The sequence below is a fragment of the Chrysochloris asiatica genome, unplaced genomic scaffold (assembly GCF_000296735.1).
Source record: "Chrysochloris asiatica unplaced genomic scaffold, ChrAsi1.0 scaffold00112, whole genome shotgun sequence".
NCBI lineage: Eukaryota > Metazoa > Chordata > Mammalia > Afrosoricida > Chrysochloridae > Chrysochloris > Chrysochloris asiatica.
The window spans coordinates 969088-988357 of NW_006408630.1; the positions used below are offsets into that span (position 1 = coordinate 969088).

General features: G+C 38.8%; 1 protein-coding gene across 1 annotated transcript in view; it reads right to left on the reverse strand.

Annotated features, from left to right (window-relative positions):
• The window catches only part of DCHS2 (dachsous cadherin-related 2), a 192027-nt gene that overhangs the window by 51541 nt on the left and 121216 nt on the right, over positions 1-19270 (reverse strand). The window contains exons 13-15 of the mRNA XM_006867930.1: positions 16181-16315; positions 15766-15975; positions 11750-12607 (exon numbers count right to left, since the gene is read on the reverse strand). Coding sequence (XP_006867992.1) covers positions 11750-12607; positions 15766-15975; positions 16181-16315 — 1203 coding nt within the window. The remainder of the gene's footprint in view (positions 1-11749; positions 12608-15765; positions 15976-16180; positions 16316-19270) is intronic.

Here is a 19270-nt window from a genome sequence, read left to right on the forward strand (position 1 = left end):
CAGTATTCCATTGCTATTCATAATGTTTTCAGTGTGTAAGCATTCAGAAATAGTCCACCTCTACTTCTTCCACAGTCTAAGTTTGGAAGCTCAGCTTAAACCTTTCCATGTTGAGTGACCCTGCTAGTATCCAAAACACCAGTGTATAGCTTCCAGTATCATAGCAACATACATGCCACTACAGTATTACAAACTGACAGACGAATGGCAGATTTTACATTTGTTGTCGTTGTTGTTATGTGCCGTGGAGTCGGTTCCGACTCATAGCAACCCTGTACAGGGTTTCCGAGACTGTAAATCTTTATGGGAGCAGAATGCCTCATATTTCTCCCGCGGAACAGCTGGTAGTTTCAAACTGATGATCCTGAGGGTAGCAGCCCGATTCATAACCACTACTCTACCAGAGCTCCTTAGATTTTACATTTAGAATCCTTCAATATTGCAAGTTGCAGCTTGAATTTTTTTCATCAATTCTTTCTGCTTGAAAAATGCTGAATGTGTTCTTCAGTTTTGGTTTTCTAAGTACAAGTCTTTGCAAAGTTCGTTTTAATACTTGACTTTGCATTCAGAGCTGCCCTTTGATATTTTCTGTTCAGCTCTTTTACTTAATCATTTATTTTAGTCATTACATTCAAGAGCAAGTTTTAAAGTCTCATCTAATATCCATTTTGGTCTTTTCTTACTTTGGTCTATGTTTCTTATCTTTTTAATGACTTTTTGCTGCTTTCTTCACATATGATGTTCTTGATGCCATCCCACAGCTTGTCTGGTGTTAGTCATTAAGGTGCACTGTGACAAATCTAATCTTGAGTTGGAATTCAGGTGGGATATACTTAAGGTCCTATTTTGACTTTTGTAGACTTGTTTTAATGTACTTCATCTTTGACTTGAACTTGCAAATGGACAATTGATATTTGTTTCTCAGTTGGTCCCTGGCCTTGTTTTAGCTGATAATAATGAGCTTTTTCACCATCTGTTTCCACAGATGTAGTCAGCTTGATTCCTATATATTCCACCTAGCCAGGTCCACATGTATAGTCACCATTTATGCTATGTAAGAGGTATTTGCAATGAATAAATAATTGGTCTACAAAATGCCATCCTCTGATCTCCATTGTCATTTTTATTATCAAGGCCATATTTTCCAGCTACAGATCATTCCTCTTTGTTTCCAAGTTATGTATTCCAATCACAGTAATTATCAATGCATCTGGATTGTATGTTTGATCAACTTCAGACTGAAGACATTGGTAGAGTTCTTTAATTTCTTCAGCATTGACTTTAGTGGTTGGTGCATAAATGTGAATAATAGCACTTCACTATGCTCTGGCTTTTGACATATTATATGGTCTTCCTTGTAGGTGTACAGATATTATCCTATCACAGACAGCATTGCACTTCAAGATAGAGCTTGTTCTTTTTGATGATGAATGGCATGCCATTCCTCTTCAATTTGTTGACCCCAGCATAGTAAACTATATGATTGCCTGATTCAAAACAGTCATTACCATTTCAGCTCACACAGCACTGTAGGATCAGCAATGGACTGCTAACTACAAGGCTGCTGGTTAAAACACACCAAACTCTCCTTGGAAACCCTATACAGGGTCGCTGTGAGTCAGAACTGACTCGAGGGCACTTAGCAACAACAACAATGCCTAGGATACTAATGTTTATGTATTGCATTTCAGTTTTGATGATCTCCAATTTTTCTATAGTCATACTTTGTACATTCCATGTTTCAAATGTTAGAGATGTTTGCAGCTGTTTTTTCTCATTTTGAGTGGTGCCACATACATAGATGAAGGTCCTGAAAGCTATCCTTCATTGTTGTTGTTAAGTGCCATCAAGTCGACTCCAACCCATAGCAGCCCTGTATAGGATTTCCAAGGAATAGCTGGTGAGCTTGAACTGCTGACCTTGCAGTTCAAACAGCTTTACAGTCTTGCCACAGTACCACACCGGGACTCCATAGAGGGTATAATATTTGTGGTGACAGATTGACAAGTCTTTCTCCTGTGGAGCCATTAGGTGGGTTCAAACCTCTAACCTTTCAGCTAACAATAAAGCTCTTAAGCACTGCACCACTAAATCTTCTTAAATAATCATGGAAATATTTACATTAAATAATCATGAAAACTTGAAATTCAGAGTTGTCTAAGAATAAATAGCACTGAAATTTTATTTCATTATTCCTAAACAATGCTTGATTTGAGAGAAACAGACTTTTTAAGCATTTCTATTATTTTTAATTAACAATTTTCTCTTAAATGTCCAGTCACTGTAATACTCAATATATTTCAGTCATTGAAGAAGAAAAGTTGATTTTGTTCTCCCACCTTTCCAGCATCAAAAATGACTGAAAATATGTTACTATAACTTTCTCAAAAGTCAGTGTTGGAATGTGACAAAGAAGGGAAACTTTATGCTCACAAGGAATAATTTTCCTAACTTTGTGAACAAATGAAAATTATATTTTAAAATGGAAATGATATTCAATCTTGAACACATTTGGTTCTGTGAACACTTAAAAAAAAAACAACAATAGAGGAAGTTATAATAAAAAGTGCTTTTACAGTTTTAGCAAAAATATTTCAATCTCTTTCAGCTTCCAAAAAGAAAACAAAATGCCCTGCTGATCCTAAAAGCTCTTTAAATTATTGCCATATTCTTTCCTTTCCCCTTCATAACCATACTTTTCCAAAAGACGCTAAACTCACTACCTCCATTTCTTCACACAGCACTTCACTATGCTCTGGTTTCTGACATAAAATCCCAGTGAATTAGTTCTCTACAAAGTTCCAGTCCTCTCTTAAATTGCTAAATTATGGTCAGCCTCACACAATCTCTTTTAACATCCACAATTGACTCTAGAGCTCATGTCTGGGTCTAAGGTGTTCTATCCTCTCATCTCTATTCTTGGCTTAATCCTGAACAACTTCAACAGAGCAAATCTATTCCTCAGAACTTCCTCTCTGTACTCTCCTAGCCCTTGACTTTGCCAATCACTTCATTCTCTAATTGTCTTATCATTTACCTTTGATGTACTTCTTATCTTTACATGCACAGCTTTCTTTTTACCATGGTCTTATCTCTTTATGCCATATCATTTCAGGTAACACTTGTTACAATTGCACAGATGTAAGCAAGGTTCTGTGAGAATAATACTCCACTTCAGTCAATGATAGCCCACCACCTAGAATAGGCCTTAGACTTATCCTAGTTGTCATTTTCCAGCCCTTTTCTTACCTAAACTCTGCTATCAAATCAAATATAGTTGACCACTTCCAGCTTCCTGAATGTGCCACTTTCCTATTCCTAAAACACCGTTCTCCTAGGTATTTTATCTACCTCTCTAACCAATCTACCTCAATCCGTTTCAGATGCATTACTGCTCCTAACTTCTAAAAATACTAGATTTTCTCCTCAACCCTCTTTCTATCCTCAGCCTTGACTGTACATTGGCATCTCCTGTGAATTCCAATTCACACTACCTGACCCCATTTAATTAGTTGTAGGGGAGCAATTATTCACCCAAGACAAAAGCTATGCACCAGAAATAAGATTGGTGCATCTAACTCTTTAGGAACTGAATAGTAGGATGTACATGGAAATACAGAGTGAGTGGAAGGTCACAGAAAAGAGGAAGACCCCCCCAAGGAGGTGGATTGACATGGTTGCAGCAACAGTGGACTCAAATGTAATAATTATAGAGATGATGCAGGACTGGGCAGTACTTTGTTCTGTTGTGCATAGGGTCACTTTGAGTTGGAACTGACTCAAAGGCACCTAACAACAAAAACAAGGAAGGGCTAGACATACAATTCATTTCTTTCTGTTACCAGCAATGGCTTCTAAGGCAGGGAAAAATTGTGTAGGGCTGGATTGTAGCAATGAACCTAGTTCAGCTCCAGTCTGGTCAGAGCTAAGACCACTAGTCTCAGGGCCTACTTGGAAAGGAAAAATCATGTTAGAACAGAAAGTACCCCACAACTCCCACAACTCCTGGCCACCAAGAAGGCAGTCTGGGAGGGGAATAGGCAAAACCAAGAAACTGTTGAAACCAGGGGGTAAAGGAACTGCTTCCATTTGTAGATCAATATTGACAGCTTCTTGAAGAAGTACTAAAACTGGATCATGACAGTGACTTTCTTTAGGGGCAGTGTCTAGTTTTGAATGCTGCAGAATGGAATAGTATGTTTGAGTTGATGCAGGACCCACAACTCAGTCTGGAGTAATCACAAATGAACCAAAAGCCATTTATACAGTAGGTTCAATCAGAGGGTACAGCCATCTTGGTGAACTGGATACAATTTTCCATGAGATTTTTTTTTTTTTCCCTGAGAAAGGAAACTGCCCCTCTTCTCTAACTACCCAAGAGAATACTCTAGAAGAAGCAGCTAACATGCTGCTATGGAAACAATGCAGGAATGGCTTTATGGTGATTGTGGTATTCATCCAATGAATATGCCCCTTACACAGGTCACAACACATATGGTAATAAAGAGTTACAGCCTCAGAAACCCAATGCAGGGTCTCTATAAGTCAGAACTGACTCTATGGCACATAGCAACAAACCATAGGATTTCTGAGGAGTAGCTGGTGGGTTTGAACCACTGACCTCATGACTCAAACTGACCTTACAGTCCTGAGCATTATCATACAGCACCATACCAGAACTCCTTAATTTCCTTGGGGGTGTGGTCTGTACTGCAATATATAGCAATGCTTTGGCAATGTCTGCTCCTTTTTCAGCTGGCCTATCTCCATCTGACCTCTAGCTCTTGGGTCTTGATTCAGCAGTGACCTGATTCAGCAGTGACCTGATTCAGCAGCTTTTGCAGCTTTGTGAGTCAACAGCCTGTAATCTTCATTCCCTTGTGGGACTCTGTAATCTGACTTGCCAATTTGGGATTGTCAGTCCCTGTAACCTCATGAGGGAGGAGAATCTTCCAGACTGAAATCTGCCCACAAACTGAGACTTGCCAGACTCCACAACCACATGAGTCATTTTCCTGATGATTCATAAATTCTGTAAGATGTTGCAATGATTTACGGAACCTTAGGATGGGTGGAAGAATTCTGATGGACGAAGAGTAGTTGATAGAGAAGAAGCACTCCATGACAGTAATATGGACACTTAAGACATCTTTACCCTCCAGATCATTGGGACCACTCTTATACTGATCCTTCTGAAAGAAATCATTCATGCAGATTCAGATATGTGTAATTTTAGAAACCTTCCCAAATATCTCTACATGCCATCAGAGTTGAGACTCTCTAGTGTTATGGATTAAATTGTGTCCTTAAAAAAATGTGTATTGAAATACTGGACCCTATACCTGAAAATATAATCTTATTTGGAAATAGAGTTTTCTTGTTATACTAATCAGATCATACATAAATAGAATGACCTCCTGATGTGGCACTGTAGGATCAGCCCTGGACAGTAAGCCACAAGGTTAACAACTCAAATCTACCAGCCACTCCTCATAAACCTTATACAAGGTCACTATGAGTCAGAACCAAGTTGATGGCTCTTAACAACAACATGAATAGAGTGTACAGTTATAAATCTAATCACTTCTGGGTTATAGAAAGAGCAGACCCAACTAGACTCAGAGTCATGTATACATGGGGGATGGGAAGACAGATACTATGTGGTGATCATCAAGAAACCATGAAACATCCAGGGCTACTGACAATGAAGGAAATTATTAAGTCAAGACTTAGAGTTGGTTGTTTAGACTCAAGAGCTTGAGAAAATAAATGTCTGTACTTTAAAGCTACCTATGTGTGGTATTCTAGAATACCAGAAAGATGTTTACCTGTGCTTTATTGACTACTCAAAGTCTTTCAATTGTGTGGATCATGATTGTCATGTTATGGACAACATTGCAAAGTATGAGTATTCCAGAACACTTCATTGTGCTCATAAGGAATCTGTATATGGACCAAGAAGCAGTTGTTTGAAAAAAACATGGAGACACTAAATGGTTTAAACTTAAGAACGGTGTGCAATATGGCTGTATTCTTTCACCATACTTATTCAACATGTAAATAATCCGAGAAGCTGAGTTATATGAAGAAAAACATGGCACCAGGATTGGAAGAAGACTCATTAACAACCTGCGACATGCAGATGATACAAACTTGCTTGTTGAAAGTGAAGAGGATTTAAAATATTTACTGATGAAGATCAAAGACCACAGCCTTTGGCATGGATTGCATCTCAATGCAAACAAAACAAAAATCCTCACCGCTGGACAAATAAACAACATTCTTATCAATGGAGAAAAGATTGAAGTTGTCAAGGACTTCGTTTTTCTTAGATCAACTATCAACACTCATGGAAACAGCAGTCAAGAAATCAAACAATGTATTGCATTAGGCAAATCAGCTGTACAAGACCTTTCTAAAGTGTTGAAGAGCAAAGATGTCAGCTTCCAAGCCATGGTATTTTCAATAACCTCATATGCATGCAAAAGCTGGACAGTGAATAAGAAAGACTGTAGAAGAATTGATGCTTTTGAATTATGGTGTTGGATGAGAACCTTAAAAGTGCCACGGGCTGACAAAAGAACCAACAGATCTGTGTTGGAAGAAGTGCAGCCAGAGTTCTCGTTGGAGGCCAGGATGGCCAAACTTCGTCTCTCATACTTTAGACATATTGTCAGGAAGGATCAGTCGCTGGAGAAGGGTATCATGTTTGGTAAGATGGAGGGTCAGGGAAAAAGATGAAGACCCCCAGTGAGATGGATTGGCAAAGTGGCAGCATCAAGGTGATCAAGTGTGGCAACAATTGTGTGAGACTGGCCAGGACCGGGTAGTGTTTCGTTTTGTGCACAGGGTTGCTATGAGTTGGTAATGGCTTGATGGTACCTAACAACAACAACAATCTGTGGTATCATTGAACAATATCATTAATATCACATGTAAGCAAAATTTTGCTGAATATAATCTAAAACATAGTTTTAGCAGTACATTGGCAAGGACCTGCCAGAAATTCAAGCTGGATTCAGATGAGTATATGAAGCAAAGGCTATCATTGCTGACTGCAGAAGGATCTTGGTTGAAAGCAGAAAATACCAGAAAGATAAATATTTGTGCTTTATTGATTATGCAAAGACATTCCATTGTGTGGATCATAACAAATTATGGATAACATTGCAAACAATGAATATTCCAGAACACTTTATTGTGATCAAGAGGAATCTGGAGATCAAGAGATAGTTTTTGAACAGAACAAGGAGACATTGAACGGTTAACATCAGGGAAGATGTGCATCAGGGTTGAATCTTTTCACCATATTTATTCAATCTATATGCTGAGTAAATAATCAGAGAAGGTGGATTATATAAAGAAGAATGTGGCATCTGGAATGAGTGAAGACTCATTAACAACTTGAATTATGCAGATGACACAAACTTGCTTGTTGGAAGCGTTGCTGTTGTTGTTTTTAGGTGCCATCGAGTCACTACCAACTCATAGTGGCCTTATCCACCGCAGAATGAAGCACTGCCCGATCCTGGGTCAACCTCACTACTGTTGCCACACTTGAGTTCATCGATGCTGCCACTTGGCCAATCCATCTCGCTGGGGGTCTTCTTCTTTTTCTCTGACCCTCCCCTTTACCAAACATGATATCCTTCTCCAATGACTGGTCCCTTCTGACAATATGTCCAAAGTATGAGAGACGAAGTTTGGCCATCCTGGCCTCCAAGGAGCACTCTAGCTGCATTTCTTCCAAAACAGATCTATGGGTTCTTTTGGCAGCCCTTGGCACTTTCAATATTCTCCTCCAAAACCATAACTCAAAAGCATTAATTCTTCTACAGTCTTTTTTATTCACTGTCCAGCTTTTGCATGCATATGAGGTTATTGAAAATACCATGACTTGGAAGCTGACATCTTTGCTCTTCAACATTTTAAAAAGGTCTTGTGCAGCTGATTTGCCTAATGCAATACATTGTTTGATTTCTTGACTGCTGTTTCCATGAGTGTTGATAGTTGATCTAAGAAAAATGAAGTTTTTCTAACAAAATTCATCTAACATCTGCAATGATATCCCTGGTTCCACATCCCCTTCTAAATCCAACTGTATTTCTGGCAGTTCCCTGTCAAATGTTTTTGAATTATTTCCAGTACAATTTTACTTGCATGTGATATTGAAGATATTGTTTGATAATTTCTGCATTCTGTTGGGTGACTTTTATTTGGAAAGGGCACAAATATGGATGTCTTTCAGTGGGCTGGCCAGAGTTGGTTTCAGTTTTTTTGGCATAGATGAGTGCATACTTGTTGTATCTGTTGTATCTGTTGAAATATCTCAATTAGTATTCTGCCAAATCCTGGAGTCTTGTTCTCCCAGGTGGTGCAGTGAATTAAGCCTTGGTCTGTTGGTGTTGTTAAGTGCCTTTCAGTCATTTCTGACTCACAGTGACCTTGTATAGTGTTTCCAAGGAGCGGTTGGTGGGTTTGAGGCACCGACATTGTGGTTAGCCGTCCAGTGCTTATTGTACAGTGCCACACCAGGACTCTAAGCTTTGGTCATCAAGTAACCAAAAAGTTAGGAAGTTCAAACCCACCAACTGCTCTGGAGTCTGCTTCCATAAAATTTACAGCCTAGAAAATCTTATGAAGACACTCTATGAGGTTGGTACGAGACAGAATACAGCCAACAATAGTGGGTCATATTTAGGGGATTTGTTTTTCACTAATGCCATTAGTGACACCTTGGACTTCTTCCTGCAGAACCATCAGCTGCCTCTTGAAATGGTGAAATGTAGACAACTTATTTTTGGTAAAGTGACTAAGTATTTTTTCTCTTTTGATGCTCTGGCATCATTCAATATTTTGCCCATATAATGCTTCAATGTTGCAATTCAAGGCTTGAATTTGTTTCTTCAGTCTTTCAACATGAGAAAGTTGGAATGTATACTTCCCTTTTGGTTTTCTAATGCTGGGAAAAACAAATTGATGAGGAATGAATATGAATGTCATATTCATCATCAAAAAGAGCATTTCAAGATCTACCTTGAAGTACAATGCTGTCTGTGATAGGATAATATCTATATGCTTATATGCAAGACTAATTAATACAACTGTTATTCAAACTTACAAACCAAACACTAAAGCCAGTAATAAGAAATTGAAGAATTCAACAAACTTCTTAAATATGAAAATGATCAAACATGTCATCAAGATGCATTGATAATTACTGGTGATTGGAATGCAAAGGTTGGGAACAAATAGGAAGGATCAGTAGTTGGAAAATAGGGTCTTGGTGATAGAAATGATGCTGGAGATCTCATAACAGACTTTTGCAAGACCAATGACTTCTTCATTGCAAATACCTTTTCTAAACAACATGAAAGGTAACTATACACATGGACCTTACCAGATGTCACACACAAGAATCCAACTTACTATATCTGTGGGAAAGACAATGGAGAAGCTCCCTATCATCAGCCAAAAGAAGACTGGGGCAGACTGTGAGAAAGGCCATTGACTGCTCATATGCAACCGCAAGCTGCAGTTGAAGAATGCAAAGACAACTCCACAAGAGCCAAAATATGAGACCACCTCAAGAACAGATTTGATGCAGTAGACACTAATGACCAAAGACCAGAAGAGTTGTGTAATGACATCAAGAACATCATCCATGATGAAAGCAAAAGGTCATTAGAAAAAAGGAAAGAAAGAAAAGATACAAGTGAATGTTCAAAGAAACTCTGAAACTTGTTATTGAACATAAAGAATTTAAAGTGAATGAAAGAGCTGGGTTGGACATATAAGTGGATTTCCAAATTAGGGGGTTTCCGGTTTTGTTGTGGAACAAAACCACCATCTGATCTTGCTAAAAACAAAAACAAAAACAAAAAAAAAACAGGTTTTGGATTCCCACCCTAATGAAACAGAACCTTCACAGGTAAGCCATGTTAAGTACCCACTTTCAGGAATCACAGTTCAAAACTCTTAACCAATGTAGCATTCATGTAGAGACAGAAAAAGTATGTCATGTGTGTTTTAGGACACAAGGCTGGGCTTAAGGAATCTATGATCTTCTCAGATCAGTTTAAAAATTGGTAAATATATTGTATTTTGTACTGTTACTATTTAAAAAGTGTTTACTTTCCATCAGGCTCTGTTCTGGTGTTGGATTATATGCCTCTTTAGAGGAACATAGGTGTATTTTATGTTGTTTAACCACTTAATGTGGAAATCTCATTATACATAAGAATGCAGGTAGAAAATTTCTTTCTTACTTTGGAATTTATTGTTATTTCATCTAGTGAAGATTACTACCATTTGCTTTTAATTATAATTATAATCAATAAGTTGCATCTAAGTAAGCAGACCATGGAGTATGCATAATTCCAAGGGGGTTCAAAGTCAAGTTAATACTCTACAACTGAGGGCATCCTTAATTTAACAAAAAATTTACTTTTCTTAGAGAATATAGTATATAATGTGTAATTAAAAATATTTGCCTATGATATGAACAAATCAATTTCAGAAAAAATTCAGGTTTTCTTTTACGTGGCAGATTTATGCAAAGACTGTTGTTGCTAGCAAGTCGGTTTCAACTCATAGAGACCCTGCATAGAATTTCCAAGGAGCGGCTGATAGGTTTGAACTATAAACCTTTCATTTAGCAGTCCAGCGCTTATCCTACAATGCCACACCAGGACTCCAATGATGATAATTATCACTAAGTGCTGTCGAGTCAGTTCTGACTCATAGTGATCCTGTATAGGATTTCCAAGAAGCAGCTGGTGAGTTTGACTCAATGACATTGAGGTTCATACCATCCTTATCTTACAGCACCACACCAGGACTATTTATTACTTAAGAAGCCTGGTGGTACTGTGGGTTAGGCTTTGGGCTGATACACATAAGGTTGATGGTTCAAACCTACCAGCCACTTCAAGGGAGAACAATGAGGCTGTCTGCTCCTGTAGAGATTTGCAGTCTCAGAAACCCTATCACTTGAGTCAGAATCGACTCAGTGGCAGTGGATTATTTATTACTTGCTTCTTTGTTTCAAGTACTATTCTATATGCTTTATATGAGCTAGTTCACTCACTCCTCAGAATGACCTAATAAGGTAGGTACAGTTATTATCCCTGTTTTCCTGATAAGGAAACAGAGGTTCAGCTGACCAAAGGTACACAGAAGCAGAGTATGGACTTAACCCCGACAGAGCACAAGCACTTAACCATAGCCTTATGCTTCATCTTTCATTGTACTTCTAAGGAAGCACTTTTAGAAATGCACAGCTATTAAGGATTCAAATTTTAAAGCCAGTTTTTGAGGCTGTAAATTTAAATGAACTGAAACTTGAAGAGCCTACTATTCTTCCTCTTGCATAATTCCAGTCTTTATTACTTCTTGCTGTCTTTCGTGTTATTGTTAAAGTGCCATCGAATCACTTCCAACCCATGATAATCCTGAATAGGGTTTCCAAGGAGCAGCTGTGAGTTTCAACGACTGCCTTTGTGGTTCAAACCTACTTTACAGTCCAGCGCATTAACCCACAGAACCACACCAGAACTTTGTGCTGTCTTTAAAGAGGAGTTCTTCTACAGTATTTGGGTATACTTTTCCAATAAAATTCTTTGGATGAAAACTGTATGCCAAGACCAGGCTGAACTGAAAAATGTATAAGTGAATTTAAAGTAGCATTCTTCTATGATCTTAAAGCATTTGGCCAAAACATGTGCAACATACAAGTACATTAACTTACCTGCGTCACTATTTTCCGTCACGTTCCCTTTATAGAGATGGTGAGTGAAGGAGAGCTTCGCATCTTCTCCTTCCATGTGAACAACCAGGAGACCAGTGGTTGTCCTGGCTGGAACGCCCTGGTCCATAACCTTTAACTGCACCCATATTGGAAAATATTCTGAAGGTGGGCTTTGCTGAAGCTGAATTTCTCCTGTATGCTTATCAACAGAAAATATTGACTGGGTTTCTGCAAAACTAAAAGTGACAGTTCCATTGGGTCCCAGGTCTGGGTCAGTGGCTCTCAGAATGGCAATCGTCAGGCTTGTAGGTGACTGCAGGGAAACAAAAATATCCAAGGGGTTCTGCTCCCAAACTGGATCATTGTCATTGATATCAGTGACGTGCACATCTACAATTGCTGTGGAGCTTCTCAAGCCCTGAACACCACAGTCTCTGGCCACCACCCTAAACAGATGCTGGGATCTGGTTTCTCGGTTGAGGGTTTGGGAAGTTCTCAATATGCCTGTAACAGGATCAATGGTGAAAGCACTCGATGCTTCACCCATCAGAAAATACTCAATTTGCCCATTTGGGCCTTCGTCTTCATCTGTAGCGGAGAGCACAAGAACCACGGTTCCTATGGCTGTGTCTTCTCTTACAGAGGACTGGTAATGATGCATGGAGAAGGAAGGGCTGTGATCATTGTCATCCAAAACCCTCACTTGCAACTGCATCACAGAGCTCCTAGGGGGATCCCCTGTATCAGAGCACAGGATGACAAGAGTAAAATTGTTGACCTGCTCCCGATCCAAAGCACGTGAAGTTGAGAGTTCTCCTGAGGTTTCATGAATAACAAAGGACTCATCAGTATTTCCAGCTAACAAAGAAAAAAAAATAAATAAATCAAGAATTATTTGAAATATAGCAGCCCATCACTAGCATTATACTCATTCACTCATTCATTCAACAATGATTTAGTTTTTGCTTCTTATAGGCTAGCACTTTTGTAGGTACTTTTGCACATACTGAGATATAATAAGGACCATGATAAAGTCCTTGCTCTAATGAAGTTCATATTCTATTGGGAACCTAAAAAGAATAATATAACTCAATATATACCTTTTAATTCAGTCATTAATGAGGATATATTTTGGGACAGATTTGCAGCAGTTGGATATTTCTTTTTGTGTAGCTGCAACTTCTTGTTTTCAGATTATCATTCATTATCAGGGGATTGAAATGTATGTTTTATTCTAAATAAAACAGTAGGACTCAAGGATCACATATCCATTTTTAGACATCAATCAGAAATGAATAAATAATAGTAATTTTTCCAAAAATTACACCTTACATATTTTATTTCAGTTATACTACAGTGAATAAGGAAGATCGTAGAAGAATTGATGCCTTTGAGTTGTGGTGTTGGAGGAGAATACTAAAAGTGCCATGGATTGCCAAAAGAACCAATAGATCTGTTTTGGAAGAAGTGCAGCCAGAGTGCTCCTTGGAGGCCAGGATGGCTAAGCTTCGTCTCTCATACTTTGGATACATTGTCCAGAGAGAACAGTTGCTAGAGAAGGATGTCATGCTAGGTAAAGTGGAGGATCAGAGAAAAAGAGGAAGACCCCCAACAAGATGGATCAGCCAGGTGGCATCATTGATGGCATCAAGTGTGGCAGCAGTAGTGAGGTTGGCCCAGGATCGGACATTGTTTCGTTCTGCTGTGCATGGGGTTTCTATGAGTCGGTTCCGACTCGATGGCACCTGACAACAACAACAACATACTACTGCAATAAACTTTGACTTCAAAAAGATTGTCCTTTACTCTTTTCTATGATGTTCAGTGTAGGAAAAGATAAAACTGACCAAAAGTCCTCAAGACATATTAAAGTATCCTGCAAATTAGTTGGAAAAATGTGTTTTAATGACTTGCTGGTCATATTCTTGGATGAGAGACTGGGTAAAAGGGCCAGGTCCAACACTAAGGGAACTTTCTGGAATACATGTATCTGAGACATCCAAGACAAGAAGAGGAATGACATTCACAGAAAATAAGAGTGGTATACAGTGATGAAGGCTAACCAGAGTGGGCTTGTTTAAGACAATTTATACCACATTGCCAAGGAAGAAAGATCCGGAAATTTGTTTTTGCAAAGATTACAACCAATAAAGCCCCATGGACAGTTCTACTCTGTCATATGGGGTTATCAGGAGTATGAATCTGCAAAGCGTTAGAACATGACCCCATCCTTAAGAGTTTAAAATCTAAGATGACAGGTATGCTTGTACTGGACATTAGAGAGCAAAGATCATCGTTACAAAGTTCTTGGAAGCACAGAGGAAGAGCACAGAATCCAGTGTTAGCATGCTCAGAAAATGCTTAGACAAAATAACATCTAAACTGGAGGAGTCCAAAGGGGTAATCTTAATAGATTTTCTTGAAGGATACAGTATGATCACATGGGCTTGTTAGAATGGAGTTGAAAGAAAAAAGAACAAAGCATTAGTGAAAAAAGGGCCAGGAAAGTTGTGCCAAGAAATTTTTTTCCATCACAAGGCACTAGCTCATTCTTTGAGGATAGCCAGGACTTTACTATTAACATTTTGTCATGAAATCTTACCTATAGCCTGATCTTAGCCCTTCAGACTTCTTTTTGCTCCTAAAACCCAAAGGACATTTCAAACAAAACATGTATTCCTTGAGGCTTTCCAAACTACTTTTTGTTATGGTGTAAATCAAAGAACACAGAAAACTTCAAGGAAGGGTTAGAGAGATGGAAACACTAACTTCAGAAGTACATAGACCTACACGTCAAGGAACTGTAGATTTATGCTTTGATATTTTTGGTTAATAGAAGTTTTCTGTGTTTTGTAGCAATACTTTTTGACTTACCCTCATACTTTGGAAGCAGATAACTTGTACTCTAGACTTCACAGGGTCACAGATTAAGAAAAATGTTGGCCCAAGATGTAATACTCTCCTAAAGCCTCACCCACATTTGCTTTAGATGATTCAGAGGCTGAAATGTTGGACTTGATTTAAGAACTTGTGGGATGATGTGATGAATTAAATGTGCCTTAAATGCAGAAAGGACATAAATTGGGGTGGACAATGGTTGGAATGTTATGGATTGACTTTTGTTCCCCCAAAACATGTGTTGTAAACCCTAGCCTCTATACCTGTGGTTATGATCTTATTTGAGAATGGTCTTTCTTATTATGTTTCTGAAATGGTATTCATGTTGGGTGTGTCTTAAATATGTCTCTTTTGAGATATAAAAGAGCAGATTAAAGAAGGAAGAAGAAATAGGGGAAGACAAATGGCAAGCCACATGAAGGTCAAAAGGAATAGAGAAACAGAAGCTGAAAACAGACAAATACCTTTCCTTAGAGCCAACAGAGAAAGAAAGCCTTCCTTAGAGCTGGCACCCTGAATTTGAATTTCTAACCTCTGAAACTGCGAGGAAATAAATTTCTGTTTGCTAAAACCACCAACTGGTTGTGTATCTGTTATAGTAACACTAGATAACCAAGACAGCAGATTTTCAGAGAATTTGAAGGGGCATGGTTAAGGATAACTATGGGAAGGAGGGAGAAATGAAAAGTCATGGTACTAGTGAGGCATTTGCAGGGTTTGTATTTCATAGATGAAGCAGCAGATGCCAAATAAGGAATCATCACCAGAGAGTGTTTGTCAGGAGTATTGGTAGTTCTGTAGAATTCTCTCGCCTTCCATGAGAGATGACCTGGGTTGGATTTCTGGCCAATGTACCTCATGCACACCCACCACTCATCTATCAGTGGTGGCTAGTGTGCTGCTACAATGGTGAACTAGTCTAGAACCTCTACTTCCAAAAACAAGCAAATGAAAATCCTATGGCTCTCAATGATCCAACAGGACCCAGGTACAGGACTGGGCAGTGATTTGTCCCATTGTGCATGGAGTCCCATTGTGTAGGAGTCAACTACACAGCAGCTAAACCATGTTTGTCTACTTCGTTGGTATCCTAGAAAGAATTAAGGGAAAAAAATTACCAATTATATGATACTTGACAGCTCCGTTTTTGCCAGCATCCATATCAATGGCTCGAACAGTGTAGATGACTTCTGGCTCTCGGTTCTCTGGCACCTCTGTGCCATGCCGGGAGACAATCCACTGTGGTGCATGATCATTTTCATCTTCGACAGTGCAGATCATTGTTGTGGTGCTGGACAATGAAGGGATGCCCTTATCTCGCACGAGTACTGACACAGAAACAAAGGCAGCCAGGATTATAGCCATTGATTTATGCTTAAAACATATTGTTCTTAGTAGATATCATCAGAATAAACTTATCAGGCAGTACTAGCTTGATAATACTTTATTTTAAGACACCCAATTAGAATGTCAAAATTTACCACCCAGCCTCTGGTGGCCTTTTTTAAAAATCATAGTCCAGGGATTTCTTACCTCTGAGGGTAAAGACTTCCTGAACTTCTCTGTCGAATGTGGTGGCTGTCACTATCTCTCCCGTGTCAGGATTGATCTCAAACAACCCAAATGAAGCACCTGGCATGATTTCAAACTGAAGCTTGGAATTGATTCCTTTAGGAAGATACAAAAGAAGAACTTAGCCACTATCCTTTTGGAATCCAACTGTCTGTTTTCTTATTCCTTTCCTGAAGAATGCGTCACGACACAGATGACAAAAGGCAAGATGCCTAAATAACCTTCAAATTAAGGTTTAAACAAAACAAAGCACACACGTGCATGCACAAACCCAACTTTTTTGGCCGTTCTTGCTAAATAAAAGCCTCATGGGCTGAAATGCTTGATTTTCGAAAGTTTTATGACACTTCCCCATAGTGAATGCTTAAGATTTTTTCCCTCCTATAAAAAATGTCTTATGAGTGTACAGCTATACAATATAGTCCTAATTACTTCTTGTAACACCCTTGATTGTGAATTAATAAAATAATTGTAACGTTGCAGGGCAAATGACAGTTCCTGTAAATGAACCCTCTGTTTAAAAGTTTGTGCTCAGTTACAGGATTCTGTACTCTCAGCCTCTGGCTGCGAGCACAGAGAGCTGCTTGTTTGAACACTTCTGTTTCATTTTGTTTTTCACTTTGTACTCAGTCTCCATTCTGGAGTGAGAAATGTGGATATATAGTACTGTGCATTTTGAAACTAATTCTTCCCATATTTTTGTGGTTTTATTTCTCTCCTGAGAAAAGTATCACATCGTTTCCAGCATTAGTTATGAAGATCCTTCACACCATTAGTTTTACTGAGTTTCTCCCCATGTGACTGCAGTTCATTTCAACCATTTCCCCATGTTCTTTTCTTAACTGACAAGAATGTAGCTACAGCTATACTACTCTGAATATATATTAGGTTATACTTTAATAAAAGGAAACTTCATTCTTTGGGCTCTAACAACAAGAAGAAATACCAATTACAAATTCCCACCTTACCAGTCTTAAAAGTTAAATTTGCATCTCACTGTAGTATGTGGTTGTTGTTGTTGTTAAGTGCCTTCTAGTGGGTTCGGAGTCATAACCACCCTGTGTAGGGTTTCCAAGGAGTGGCTGGTGAGTTTGAACTGCCAGCCTTGTGGTTCAGACTAACATTTTGGTCCAGTGCTTATCCTACAGCACCACAGCAGGACTGTATACTGCTGTTGTTGTTAAGTTCTGTCCAGTCGGTCCCAACTCACAGTGGCTCTGAAGAGGGTTTCTGAGAAGCAGCTGGTGGGTTTGACCTGCCTTGCCATTCAAACCGACTTTTCAGTTTATTGCTTATCCTGCAGCTCCACACCAGGCAGACTAGATGATAGAATATAGGACTGAATACTGTAAGGAGGAAATAGAATTCTAGCTTTATATAATCAATATTATGTATATAACTCAGGAGCTCTAGTAACATAGTGGTTATGAGATGGGCTGAAAATCTCAAAGTCAGCAGTTCAAAACTACCAGCCATTCCGCAAGAGAAAGATGAGGTTTTCTGCTCTCATAAAGATGTGTAGCCTTGGAAACCCTGTGCAAGGTTGCTATGCATCAGAACAAACCTGATGGCACACCACCACCACCACCACCACCATATATGTTCCTAAGGATGTCACTGGGAAGAAAAGAGGCATTTGAAATAACTGCAGTTAATATAATGTTCTTAATATCAAGCAAAGTCTCAAGATATCTGATATGGTAGGGTCAGAGTTCAATAAAACACTTCATACTATCAGTACACAGATTATTAAGCTAATGATCAAATCATTTCATCTACAGCCAAGGCAGAACTTCTAAATACTCCAACTTGTTAACACTATAATTTCTTTCAGTCACTATTATAAAATGGGGACATGATTTCGCCTCACCTTGACTTTGTTTGCTTCTCAAATATTTGTTGAGCAACATCAGGTGCCACATGCAGACTAGTAAATAACACAGATATAGTTTCCACCTTCACAGAGCTTACATAGAGAACCCTTAAACCATTGCTCTAGAATTGATTTTAACTCACGAACCCCATGTGTGACAGAGTAGAACTGTTCCCTAAGGTTTTCTTGACTGTAATATTTATGGAGTTTCATTTTACTTGGATTCACAATCAATTCCCAGAGAAGCAGCAGTCAAGAAATCAATAATATCTGATACTGGACAAATCTACTGCACAAGATCCATTGAAATTGTTAAAAAGGAAAGATGTCACTCTGAAACCTAAAGTGCTCCTGACCCAAACCATGGTATTTTCAATTGCCTCCAATGCATTGAAAAGCTGGTGAATGAATAAGGAAGACCAAGAATTGATGCATGTGAATTATGATGTTAGGGAAGAATACCAAAAGCACCACAGACTGCCAGAAGAACAAACAAATCTGTCTAGGAAGAAGTACCACCAGAATATTCCCAAGAAGGCAGGATGGAGAGATTTTGTCTTACACCTGCTGTTGACATTTTATCAGGAGAAATCAGACCCTGGAGAAGTACATCAGACTTGGTAAAGGAGAGGATCCACAAAAAGAGGATGATCCCAAACAAGATTGTTGGAACAATGGGCTCAAGCATGGCCTAGATTGTGAGGTAGTGAAAGACCAGGTAGTGTTTTGTGCTGTTGTACATGGGGTTGCTGTGAGTTGGAAGCTAACAAAAAACAACACCAATCTTTATGAAAGCAGATCACCAGGCCTTTCTTTGTGGTTGCTGGCTGCATTTGAACCACAAATATCCTGCTTAGTAGTAGAGCATTGTAGGTTAAGCACTGGACTTCTAATCCAAAGGTCAGTGGTTCAAACTCACCAGCCACTCCTCAGAAACCCTACACAGGGTCACTATGAGTCAGAACCGACTCAACGACATTTAACAACAACAACAATAACAATGGACAATTGCCTTATTTAATTTTTTCAACCTTTCATTTTTTTAAAATAAATTTTCTTGTGTATCTTATTATTATCATAATTATAAGGTTCCATTGAGTTGGTTCCAGTCTATTGTGGCCCTATATACAACAGAACAAAATACTGCCCGGTCCAGTGCTAGCCTCACATTTGCTGCT